The 13690-nt window shown below is 43.1% G+C and overlaps 2 protein-coding genes across 2 annotated transcripts; one reads left to right on the top strand and one right to left on the bottom strand.

The window, feature by feature from the left end:
* Nucleotides 1–2430: 2430 nt before the first annotated feature.
* Nucleotides 2431–5531, bottom strand: LOC125529928. Its single transcript, XM_048694358.1, has 5 exons — nucleotides 5368–5531; nucleotides 4129–4362; nucleotides 3582–3730; nucleotides 3052–3188; nucleotides 2431–2779 (listed from the first exon to the last, which is right to left on the bottom strand). The coding sequence occupies exons 1-5, from the start codon at nucleotides 5514–5516 to the stop codon at nucleotides 2612–2614; spliced, it is 837 nt and encodes a 278-aa protein (XP_048550315.1). The 5' UTR covers nucleotides 5517–5531; the 3' UTR covers nucleotides 2431–2611.
* Nucleotides 5532–7209: 1678 nt separating this feature from the next.
* Nucleotides 7210–8351, top strand: LOC125529929. The gene is made up of 2 exons (XM_048694359.1): nucleotides 7210–7615; nucleotides 8060–8351. Exons 1-2 carry the CDS (start codon nucleotides 7397–7399, stop codon nucleotides 8075–8077), a joined length of 237 nt encoding a protein of 78 aa, XP_048550316.1. The 5' UTR covers nucleotides 7210–7396; the 3' UTR covers nucleotides 8078–8351.
* Nucleotides 8352–13690: the final 5339 nt, after the last annotated feature.

Below are 13690 nucleotides of genomic sequence, written 5' to 3'. Positions count from 1 at the left end.
CGGTCAATAACCAATAGCAGAACCTGGATGATCATATTGGTTCCTACATATTCTACGAAGATCTTTATCGGTCAAACCGCATAACGATATACGTTGTTCCCTTTGTCATTGGTATGTTACTTGCCCGATATTCGATCGTCGGTATCTCGATACCTAGTTCAATCTTGTTACCAGCAAGTCTATTTACTCGTTCCGTAATGCTACATCCCGTAACTAACTCATTAGCTACATTGCTTGCAAGGCTTATAGTGATGTACATTACCGAGAGGGCCCAGAGATACCTCTCCGACAATCGGAGTGACAAATCCTAATCTTGATCCATGCCAACTCAACAAACACCATCAGAGACACCTGTAGAGCACCTTTATAATCACCTAGTTACGTTGTGACGTTTGGTAGCATATAAAGTGTTCCTCCAGTATTCGGGAGTTGCATGATCTCATAGTCATAAGAACATGTATAGTTATGGAGAAAGCAATAGCAACAAACTAAACGATCATCGTGCTAAGCTAACGGATGGGTCAAGTCAATCATATCATTCTCTAATGATGTGATCCCATTAATCAAATGACAACTCATGTCTATGGTTAGGAAACTTAACCATCTTTGATCAATGAGCTAGTCAAGTAGAGGCAAACTAGTGACACTTTGTTTGTCTATGTATTCACACATGTACTAAGTTTCTGGTTAATACAATTCTAGCATGAACAATAAACATTTATCATGATATAAGAAAATATAAATATCAACTTTATTATTGCCTCTAGGGCATATTTCCTTCATGCGGACCCTACGGGTTCAAGAATGATGTAGACATGACCGAGATGCTTCTCTGGTCAATAACCAATAGCAGGACCTGGATGCCCATATTGGTTCCTATATATTCTACGAAAATCTTTATCGGTCAAACCTTTATGACAACATACGTAGTTCCCTTTGTCTGTTGGTATGCTACTTGCCCGAGATTCGATCGTGGGTATCTCCATACCTAGTTCAATCTCGTTACTAGCAAGTCTATTTACTCGTCCCGTAATACACCATCTTGTAACTAACTCCTTAGTCACTTTGCTTGTAAGCTTCTTATGATGTTGTATTACCGAGAGGGCCCAGAGATACCTCTTCGTCATACGGAGTGACAAATCCCAATCTTGATTCATGCCAACTCAACAGACATCTTCGGAGATACCTGTAGAGCACATTTATGATCACCCAATTACGAAGTTATGTTTGATAGCACACAAGGTATTCCTCTGGTATCCGGGAGTTGCATGATCTCATGGTCGAAGAAATATGTATTGGACATTTAAGAAAGCAGTAGCAATAAACTGAACGATCATATGCTAAGCTAACGGATGGGTCTTGTCCATCACACCGGTCTCCTAATGATGTGACCCCGTTATCAAATGACAACTCATGTCTATGGTCAGGAAACCTTAACCATCTTTTGATCAACGAGCTAGTCTAGTAGAGGCTTACTAGGGACTTGGTATTTTCTTAAGTATTCGCACATGTATTTAAGTTTCCGATCAATACAATTATAGCATGAATAATAAACCTTTATCATGATTAAGGAAATATAATAATAACCACTTTATTATTGCCTATAGGGCATATTTCCAACAGATATGACGGTTGGCCTTCGCCTCCGCCTTAGATTGGAGGGAATCAAGGGTTGACTGCTGCTTCGCCTACAGATCCGCGGCCCTCGCGTCCACCTCGTCCTCCTCCTGCTCCATGTCCTCCTCGTCCTCCTCCGGATCCACCATGTCCGGAGGTAGCACCGCGGTGACGTGGGCTTTGTAGCTTTCCCGGGTCTGCTCAAGGAGCTGCAGCGGGCACTCCGATGTTACATAAGGGTAGCTCCTGACCCGTCGGCATGGTGGCATGGCTATTTGATTGTGGTGGCAGACCGCTAGCAACCGGCAAGTGAAATGTTGAGTTGGACGGCGATTTAAAAGTGGTGGCGATGGAGGGGAGAGGAGGAAATGTGGATGTATAGGGTTTTGGTGCCAGCGTCCGCCTAAAGTAGCCGAGCTAGGGGCCTTGCGCGGCGCCCCGACATGCGACGTCATCGGTCCATCGAAGGAGATAAGTTTTGTACCGCCGAGTTTCAGAGTGTTTTCCCAGGAGAGCCGCACATCAATCCGACGTGGCGCCCGCGCCCGAACCAAACCTCCCCATATCCACCCCAAATTTAAGCTGGATACGAGAGGGTACCGGTCAAGCCGGGTGTTTGAGGCGTCCGTCTGGGCCGCTTTTTTTTACCGGTCCGTGACCAGGACGTCCGCCCGATCGTTTGAGGGGGGTTTGAGGCGCCCTGCCATAGATGCTCTTAATACCCTGAACCAATCACCAAACTAGCTCCTACTGGGTATATTATGCTGAATCCAACCGATGTTTCTCAAAGAACTTTCAAGAACGCAGATACACTTTTTGCAATCAAACAATCGCATATATTTTGGCGTTCTTGAAATTGTCGGTCAAGTCACCAAACATATAAATGTCATCCCAGTGGAATTGCCATTCTTTGGCATCCACTTTTTCACTCGGGGAAGTATAGCAGCTACATCTAAGATATTGTACAACTCACAATAAGAACAACAGCTGTGTGCTAATGTCCAAGCCATGAAGAAGGTACTGGCTGAAACCTAGACTTGGCACCCGCTAGCGCGTCATGGTAATCTCCCCCGCTGAAACAGTCACGGAAGTCGGTGAACAGCTTGTCAAACACCCTCCACAGTACTTTATACGACCTCGAATATGGAAATGGAAGGAAAAACTGCAAATGGAACATGAAACACTCATATCAGCAAGTACTGTACTCTGCATACCCAAGATTCAATCGGAAGTTATGTATATTTACCCAGGCATTGATGAAAATGCAGCCAGATAATTTCATGAGTTTTTTTTCCCGGAATTTGGGGTATTTACTTGCATTCAAAGAAATGGATGTTCTACTGGCACATGAAAGTAAGTATACTTTTTTTCGAGGAAATATACTTTCTATTTGCTGCTCTGAGAATTAACAAACATATTCAGAAGAGTTCTTACATCTCCTTCTTGCGCTAGGTGTTTTAAGAGCATGAATGTCTGCTGGTTTTCTTCCAAATTGTCAATGACTGCAATCCATATATTTGAAGCAAGTTCATGGGCCTTTTCTCCTGTCCTACCACAAGCAATGAACTGATCTGTACAGAAGATGAGAAGGAGCAACCTTTTAGTATATGGGAGGTATCAGCAATCCTAGTGTGAAGCAATACATGAATCTTATAGTATATGAAAACATGATTCTTTTACTCGTACAGAGGAGTGCTACATAGTTTTCCAAGCTTTCAACTTGATGCAGCCGAGAATTCCAAGTAAAGTTTCCTTTCAACAGTATAGTATCCAATATTTGTTCCTCATAAAGCCATACAGGTATTAGCATCCCAATTCTCCCATATATGACATGATTTAGTTGCCCGACATTTAGTTCTAGTATCTTCGGAAAATGTTAATGACCTCCAGAACTAAAATATGTTGGCACTGAAGCTAGTAAAAAAACTTTATGCTTGGACTGACATTTTAAACACACAACTCACCAATGATGGTGCCATGAAGTATGCTGGATGGAGGAATGGCAACACGCTCAAGCTGTTCTTTTAAATAGAGATATGTGTGACCAACAAGCTCGTCAATCTCCCCACCAGATGGTACAAGGTTCTCGCTGACATAAAGTGCTTGGAATCTTCTGTAAATGATTCATTTCATATTTTTAATTGGATTTTGAAATGCTGGATGGCACAAAAGAGAGCTACACTTCCATGGCTTTGATATAATGACCTAGTGAGTATGTATACGAGAAACAAATTATTTGCCCTTCTTCAGACATAGTTCAGTTCAAAGTGAAATGTTTAGAGTATATCCAACAACAATGTTGTTTACAAGATGCAGTAATATAAGACTAAATTGATACTGGATGCACTGTAGTAAGTGAGACTTCTATTTTATTTTTACATTTTCCAAACTGATACAAGATACAAGCAATCAATCATACTGCAGGTATAGTAGGAAGTGACAATCTTTTTTATTCTTCAAAAACATCATATGATGGAGAAGACAGGACAATATCAGACTTTGGAAGCTCACCTCCTAGCAGAGCCTCTGGGAATTGGCCCAGGCCAGCGTTTCCGGAAACCAGCGGATGGCCATTTCCTTGCAATAGCGGTTTGCCACAAGTATTCTCCTCGGAACATGCTTGCCCAGTGCTTGCTGACACATGATATTTGGACCCACTCGTGGGTTGGTAACCGAGTCAATATTTCTACAAGGAGATGTTCAGGGAGACTACCAATTGGTCCATCACCTCTGTCCGTCATAAGGCTATCAAACAGAAAACCAAAAGACTAAGTGTTTCTGTTTCCATTGTCAGTCCAGCAACAAGAAATACTAATCCCTCCGATCCATAATAATTGTTGTGGTTTTATTTCAATGGGAGTAATAACCACATAGTTTTGGAACAAGAGAATGATTTTAAAGACCAGAACAGAGAGAATTGTGATAAAGTGCCCCAAAACGTGCATAAACAAACACCAGCAACAAAATTGTGCTTCTCATGAGCAGTAATACAATAACTCACTGCTAAATTCCAATGTACCATCACCCGAAAAAAAAAAATTCCAATGTACCATAAATATATAAATTGTTAAAGACTATGGAATCTGAGAAACACAATATTCTCCACAGATACAGAGCGCAACAAAGTTAGTAGCTGTGTATTCTATTTGACACGAAAACAGAAATGTTTCAGATCAACGGCAGACAGAGGAATATGCAATTAGTTGTGAAACCCCTTCGCTAAAATTGTCATCTGTATATGAGAGACAAAGTAGTGCACAAGCACTACCAGTACTAACGAACAAAGCAGACACAACAAAGAATAAACAATCTTTTGCACCATCAATCAATCTCGAAAGGGTTCAGAATTGTCTGAGTGCTACTAGGTTATATACAGTCACCAACAGGAGAAGACTACATGGGCTAGCCAAGAAGATCATCTTGGTCAGTCAGTCGGTCATACGGCAAAAGAAGGCCGATCAAGAATCAGCCGTCCCCATGATGAACTGGAGAGCATTAATTTGGTGGATGAAAGCAAACGACCGACCGACCAACCAACAAGAACACCAACAGCTTATCTTGCACAGAAACTGATACTCTACAACCGAAGCGGCAACCGTGCCAAGATTCACCCACACACGGATCAGCAAAAAAAATGTCGAGAGCATCTTTCCTAGGTTCCTATTTTCCTAACCGAAGCAGAGCTAGCACGCCGGCCAGAAATACAAGAAACCGAGCCCGAGATTCGGCAGGAAGCACGGTATCACGCACCGGAGCGGGGAGGAGGCCGGGAGGGGGGCGTGGCTCCTCGGGGTCTCCCGGCTCCAGGGGACCTCCGGACCCCGGAGAGGAACGGGCGGAGGGGGAAATATCGCCGAGTCGGGTGGAGGAGGGGGACGAAAAAGAGGAGCGAAGGACATGGACGGCTCAGCTTTAGCCGCCTCCTCGTGTGCCTTTGCTGGGGGACGCGTAGCTCCACGTTTCCTTCGCAGGTTCCACGCTCTGTGTGCTTCCCTGGGGGCGCGTAGCGTAGCGTGTCGGCACCGCCCGAGGTGCGGTCCGTCCGTCGGGCATGGCCCGTTCGCCCGTTGGAGGCCCATACAGTGAGAGGAGAGGACACGGACGCCTGAGCCCAGCCCAAGCGAGCGCAGGCGCTCAAAACTAAAGCCGCATGATCCTCAATTTTTTTAATTTTTTTTAAAGCCGCATCCCCGAAACGCATCGGCCCCTCGTCCTCTGCTGCCGCCGGAGATCAGGAGGAGGAAGGGGAGGAAGGGAGACCAGTGCGCGGCGGAGCTGGGCGTTCACTCAGGTAACACGGCGACATCTTTTAGTCCTGCATCACCCAGCGACTAGGAATCCCACCAGTTTATATACGTTGGCCTCGGCAGATTCATCTAGGGTTAGAGGGGCGCAGGTATAGGGGGGAGCTTTCCCCCGGGGAACAGGGAGGTAGAGCGGGGAGAGGCTATGCCTCGCCGGAGAAGCCGGGGCATTAAGAGATTGAAAATTAAAATAGTACTCCCTCTGTTCCAAAATAGATGACCCAATTTTGTACTAACTTTGTATTAAAATTGAGTCATCTATTTTAGAACGGAGGGAGTTCTTACTCAGCTGACATTTCTTTTATCCAGTGAAGGTCACTTATGTAACTCGCCATGATAAAGATACATAACCGTGAGTTAGCTGTAGTGGGACGGTACTAATAAAATGACAAATTTAACACATCTCAGTGGCTCGCGTCAGTTGGTGAAACTAAATGTGAGAGTATCTTCTTCAAATTTGTAGCCCGTAAGTTGGTAAATAAAATTATCAGGGATTTATGATTGATGGTAATCTTTACTGAAGATGGGTTTACAAGCACAGCAGCAGCCAGTTTCTTCCAGACAATGATCTCAACTGGATACATATGCACAATTACGAATATTCGTTAATGTTAGTGTACATCATACCAATGCAGATTAAGCTACTCGTGATGTCTAGAAAGCCCACCATAACTCAGTTTGTGCTTAGTTCCTGTGTAACTGTGTAAATGTTAAAATCTGTTGTCAGACTCGTCTAACCTTTAACATCTTCCTGAATGAGATAAAAACTTAACATCAAGATTTTTAAACTTTTAATGGTCTTCAGTCTTTTCTGCCATTAAGACACAATGGAGTTTTAGAAGTTGGATTAGATGAGATTTTCAACATAAAGAGTACAAACTAGTGGATAAGCAGATAAAATGGCATGATGTACTCCCTCCGTTCTACTTCCTCCATTCCTAAATATAAGTCTTTTTAGACATTTCAAATGGAATACAACATACGGATATATGTAGACATATTTTAGAGTGTAGATTCACTCATTTTGCTCCGTATGTAGTCACTTGGTGGAATCTCTAGAAAGACTTATATTTGGGGACGGAGGGAGTAAATTATAAGATGTTTTGGATATTTCAATATGGACTACATACGGACTGAAATGAGTGAACAAACACACTAAAATGCATCTATATACATCCGAATCAGAATTGTTTTGGAACATCTTATAATTAGGACGAGGGAGTAGCGACCTTCTATTTTGTGTCTTTATTAGTCAAATTCTTGATCAGGGGTCAGATTTTAGTGCATATGCATTCCAGATCGTTTGCTCCATCAGGGATAACCATAGATTAAGGCAGATGCATGTTGGTTACTGAGAGACCCAGAGGAGCAACTTCTGAATCTTAAATATGCCAAAAGTACATTCAACATTTAAATAATTGTGTTTACCTTTTGATTATCACAGGGTGGGTACAGACTGGTCCTTCTGATCCGTGATGATAACTCAAGGTTGGGCAGCGGCGGCTGTGGTAGCAAATGGTGCTGGTGGTAGACGGGGAGATGAGAAGAAGGCGGCTCCAGGGTGCGACGTGGAGGCATTGCGCAAGTGCCTGGAAGAGAACAAGGGTGATCGCGCCAAGTGCCAGGCTCACATTGACGCCTTCCGATCCTCATGTTCTGTCAGCCCCACCAACACCTCCGACTACCGTCCCACCGTATGATCTTCCACTTCTTCGCTCCCAATCAAAAAAAAAATTCACCAACTTTTACCCATGGATATATTAAGTAAAATTCTTCCTACCATGTCTGCAATTCTGGTTAATTTAAACGATCATATAGTTTGATAGGGCCTTATCTGATCCGCTATTTTAAACAAATGAAATTTTGTTCAAGTTGAAAGGCAAAGACAGATTATCTGAAACTTGATGTAGAGCATGACAGTGTTAGGTTAGTCATCACTCCGAGGTCTTCTAGACAAACGGAGCAGCTGCTTTGGAGAGACATTAGTACAGAATAAATCCGATAAACATATACGGAGTAGTATACATATGGACAAAGAAACCATGTCATCTGTAACTTCTAAACACTTTCTCTGAACCGGTTGGTAGAGTTACAAGGGCAATTATAGGACTGAAACATGTGCTATTTTGTTGGTGCAGGTACAAAAGGAGACCTGAAACACTGGTGTCTTTGCTGGGGTGGTTTTACAAGAAACCTTGTGGAATAATTAGGATGAGGTGCCACTGTGCAAATGCTCATGTGAAAGATAGGATAATTAGGACTTAGACTAGCAGTTTTTTTTTTGAGAAAATTATACTTTTCATCCCTCAATTCTTGGCGAAGTTTAGATTTGGTCCCTCAACTCCAAAACCGGACAACTTGCATCCTTAACTACTGAAACCGGACAAAATTCATCCCTGGTCACGGTTTTGACCGGTTTTGGTGCTGTCACACCCGGCTTTTGACCGTGCTGACTCAAATTCGTGTACCTTTTCCAATTCCGCTTAATGTTTTCAAATTCGGGTACTTTTTCCAAATCCGCGCACTTTTTCCAAGTTCACGTACTTTTTTAAATCCACGTGCGTTTTTAAAGTTCATGTGGTTTTTTCAAATTCATGTATTTTTTTAAAATTGACGTACTTATTCATATTTGCGTACATTTTTTTGGATTTGAAAGTTTTATGCAAACTTGAAAACGTACGTGGATTTGAATTTCTTTTATGCAAATTAGAAAAAAGTGTGGATTTGAATAATTATGTCAACTAGAAACAAGTATCTGAATTTCAAACAAAGTTCATGGATTGGAAAAGGAACATGGATTTGAAAAAAATACATGAACTTTAAAAAGTATGCGGATTTGAAACAAGTTCGTGAATTTAAAAAACACTTCATGGATTTGAAAAAAACACTTGAATTTGATAAAATTACACGAACTTGAAAGAATACACTGATTTGAAAAAAGTACGCAAATTAAAAAAAATCATGGATTTGAAAAAAGTACACAAATTTCAAAATAGTTCAAGGATTTGAAAAAGGTATGTTTATTTTTGAAAAAAATGTGCGACCTTGAAAAAACTATGTGGATTTGAAAAGAGTATGTGAATTTAAAAAAATTCATGGATATGAAAAAATTACGCGAAAATTTGAGTCAACACCGGTCAAAACTAGGGTCAGTCAGCACCAAAACCGGTCAAAATCAAGACCAGGGACGAACCTTGTCCGGTTTCGTTAGTTGGGGGTGCAAGTTGTCCGGTTTCGAAGTTAAGGGACCAAATCTAGACTTCACCATTTTCTTCAGTGAGTCACTTGGAACGGGCTGTGCTAGGCTACTTCACAATTTGGAGTCTCAAAAGCTTGGCCTAGTTTCGTCTGGTGTTTTGGATAATATGCACCTGATTCAAAGATGTTGTAAGGTGCATAAGTTTTGTTTTTTTTCCTTCTTCCACTTTTACTTGGGGATTTGGTTAATAAATAAAATGGTTCAGCGACTTGTACTTGCAACTATAATACTATCTTCGTCTCGGTGAATAAGTTATTCGCGTGGTTTTAATTGCAACACCTTTTACTTGCAACACGGGGAGTTGGTTGTTCTTGCCTCACCCTGTTGAGTTTCCAGGTTTGCAGGAGGACAAGAAGTAAATGAGTAGGATATCATCGACTTATCATATACTCCCTCCATCCCAAAATTCTTATCTTGGGACGGGGTAGTATATAATAAAATCCTACTAATTGCACGGTTTAGTAAGTAGTTAGCAGATGAACTAGAACAATCTGAAAGCCCCAAATTCAAGTCACTATCTTATTTTTCTCAACTGCAGTATTTAGTAGTTTTTCCAAAAGGAGACCCAAATCAGTTGGGGAAAATGAAACGAAGTACAGAATTTTTCCTATTGTGAACACACACTCCCATATATACAAGTAAATTACAAATCAGGAAGCTCTTCCAGAAGGTGAGTATGTATTTTTTTTCGTAAAACATAATGTTTTTTAACACAGTACAGATACATACTCCACCTCTGCTCCCACTGAACGTACATAGCCCTTGAAATAAATTGAGAAAAGTACGACTACTAATGCCAAATCTAGGACTTGAACCCTGGTGGATTGGTTTCATCATAAGGAACCTAACCATTTGAGTTACGCTAAGGGCATGTACAATGCATAGCCTCAAGGTGATGCCTCGCATGCCATGTAGGATCGGATATAACGTAAAGTAGGTTCGGATAGGGAAGCGGGATCCTCTCTAGAAGGCGGGTGCTTGAAGAGAAAAAGTGTGGTCCGGTGACAAAATCTGAAAAGGTTGGAGTGAAAAGTAGAGATGCATGTGTACTAGAGTCTTTATTTTCTATTTTTTTAATGATGCCCACTAGTGATAGCTTGCATTGAGGAGAAAAAATTAATATAAGTGCCTCAAATTACTTTTTGTCATGGGGTATATGTATCTATATGCCACCATTGTACATGCCCTAAATCGAGAAAAGTACGACCACCAATACCAAATCTAAGACTTGAACCCTGATAGATTTGGTTCCACCACAACGAACCTAACCATCCGAATTACGCTTAGTTCGCACTTTAGACATACTGAAGACTGACCGCGACAGTTTGAAAAATGACAATTGCAGGAAACTACACGCTAGGGTGGGGAGGGATTTTGCGACCGAGTCTAATTGACAGTAATTCTTAAATCATCCAACTCGTGGGCCTTCTCATCCCTAATACGAGGATACCCTACCAAGCAGTCTAATTAAACATTTTTTCATGATAATACGTGTCTCATTATACCATAAAGATCATAGTATAAACCACATACATACCAATCTGTTAAAACTTAAAAGACAGCGAAATGCTAGCCTTTGTAAAAAGAACATCAGCCAATAAGTAAAATTACAAATAAGACCGAAAAAACCTTTGAGCTTGACACCAACGCCCGTCACCTGTGTCTGGCACCATCCTTGCAGCGACTGCGCAAAGGAGGTGGTTGTTCTAGGCAGCGGCGGCCTGCGCCTCCTGGAACTGCTCCTCCCGCACCATGTACATGTAATGCGCATGGGCCTTGCCGATGGTCATGGTGCAATGCACCGGCGAGGATCGCGCGGAGGAGGAGGAGGGTAGCGCGAAGGAGGAGGATGGCGTCGGTTCGTCGTCCGCAACATCCTCCATTGGGAAGTCGTCGGCCGCGTCCTCCGCGTCTTCAAGGACCGCCTGCAGCATCACCGTCTCATCGGAGTACTCCTCCTTGTCCGACGAGCCGTCAGACGACTCAAAATACTGCTCGTATATGTACTCCAAATCGAAATCCATTGCTAGAAAAAAGAAGGGAACTCTTTTTTAGCTCCGGCAATTCATCAAACAGTTGTCGCCCATGGTGAGTATAGCAGTAGAGGACGGTACCTGGAGAGGCGGTCGGAGGACATGGGTTGAATAGCGACGAGGGAGAAGCGGGGTGTAGCTGTTGGGGAACGCAGTAATTTCAAAAAAAAATCCTACACACACGCACGATCTATCTAGGTGATGCATAGCAACGAGATGGAAGAGTGTTGTCCACGTACCCTTGTAGACCGTAAGCGGAAGCGTTATGACAATGCGGTTTATGTAGTCGAACGTCTTCACGATCCGACCGATCCTAGCACCGAAGATATGGCACCTCCGCGATCTGCACACGTTCAGCTCGGTGACGTCCCGCGAACTCTAGATCCAGCTGAGTGTCGAGGGAGAGTTTCGTCAGCACGACGGCGTGATGACGGTGATGATGAAGCTACCGGCGCAGGGCTTCGCCTAAGCACTTCAAAGGATATGACCGAGGTGGATTATGGTGAAGGGGGGCACCACAGACGGCTAAACAATGTCAACTTGTGTGTTCTAGGATGCCCCCTACCCCCGGATATAAAGGAGCAAGGGGGAGGCCGGACGGCCCTTGGGGCGCCCAAGGAGGGGAGGAATCCTCCTCCTAGTAGGAGTAGGATTCATCCTTTCCTAGTCCTACTAGGAGGGGGAAGGAAGGAGTGGGAGAGGGGAAGGAAAAGGGGGGCGCCGCCCCCCTCCTAGTCCAATTCGGACTCAAGGGGAGGGGGCGCGCTGCCTGCCCTGGCCGCCCCCTCTCTCTCTACTAAGGCCCATCTAGGCCCATTAGTTCCTCGGAGGGGGGGGGTCCGGTAACCCTCGGGCACTCCAGTTTTATCCGAAACCACCCGGAACACTTCCGATGTCCGAATATAGCCGTCCAATATATCAATCTTGACCATTTCGAGACTCCTCGTTATGTCCGTGATCACATCCGGAACTCCGAACTACCTTTGGTACATCAAAACACATAAACTCATAATGCCGATCGTCACCGAACGTTAAGCGTGCGAACCCTACAGGTTCGAGAACTATGTAGACATGACCGAAACTCGTCTCCGGTCAATAACCAATAGCGGAACTTGGATGCTCATATTGCTTCCTACATATTCTACGAAGATCTTTATCGGTCAAACCGCATAAGAACATACGTTGTTCCCTTTGTCATCGGTATGTTACTGGCCCGAGATCCGATCGTCGGTATCTCAATACCTAGTTCAATCTCGTTACCGGCAAGTCTCTTTACTCGTTCTGTAATGCTACATCCCGTAACTAACTCATTAGTTACATTGCTTGCAAGGCTTATAGTGATGTGCATTACCGAGAGGGCCGAGAGATACCTCTCCGATACACGGAGTGACAAATCCTAATCTCGATCTATGCCAACTCAACAAACATCATCGGAGACACCTGTAGAGCATCTTTATAGTCACCCAGTTACGTTGTGACATTTGATAGCACACTAAGTGTTCCTCCGGTATTCGGGAGTTGCATAATCTCATAGTCATAGGAACATGTATAAGTTATGGAGAAAGCAATAGCAGTAAACTAAACGATCAAAGAGCTAAGCTAACGGATGGATCAAGTCAATCACATCATTCTCTAATGATGTGATCCCATTTATCAAATAGCAACTCTTTGTCCATGGCTAGGAAACTTAACCATCTTTGATCAATGAGCTAGTCAAGTAGAGGCATACTAGTGACACTCGGTTTGTCTATGTATTCACACATGTACTAAGTTTCCGGTTAATACAATTCTAGCATGAATAATAAACATTTGTCATGATATAAGGAAATATAAATAACAACTTTATTATTGCCTCTAGGGCATATTTCCTTTAGTCTCCCACTTGCACTAGAGTCAATAATCTATATTACATTGTAATGATTCTAACACCCATGGAGTCTTGGTGTTGATCATGTTTTGCTCATGACAGAGGCTTAGTCAACGGGTCTGCAACATTCATATCCGTATGTATCTTGCAAATCTCCATATCTCCCTCCTTGACTTGATCGCGGATGGAATTGAAGCGTCTTTTGATGTGCTTGGTTTTCTTGTGAAATCTGGATTCCTTTGACAAGGCAATTGCACCAGTATTGTCACAAAAGATCTTCATTGGACCCGATGCACTAGGTATGACACCTAGATCGGATATGAACTCATTCATCCAGACTCCTTCATCTGCTGCTTCCGAAGCAGCTATGTACTCCGCTTCACATGTAGATCCCGCCACAACGCTCTGCTTGGAACTGCACCAACTGACAGCTCCACCATTTAATAAAAATACGTATCCGGTTTGTGACTTAGAGTCATCCGGATCAGTGTCAAAGTTTGCATCGACGTAACCTTAGTCCTTTTCAGGTATTTTAGGATATTCTTGATCGCTGTCCAGTGATCCACTCCTGGATTACTTTGGTACCTCCCTACTAAACTTATAGCAAGGC

The sequence above is a fragment of the Triticum urartu genome, unplaced genomic scaffold, assembly GCF_003073215.2.
Source record: "Triticum urartu cultivar G1812 unplaced genomic scaffold, Tu2.1 TuUngrouped_contig_5952, whole genome shotgun sequence".
NCBI lineage: Eukaryota > Viridiplantae > Streptophyta > Magnoliopsida > Poales > Poaceae > Triticum > Triticum urartu.
The sequence above is the reverse complement of the archived record's forward strand: the minus strand, read 5'-3'. Positions and strand labels throughout refer to the sequence as shown.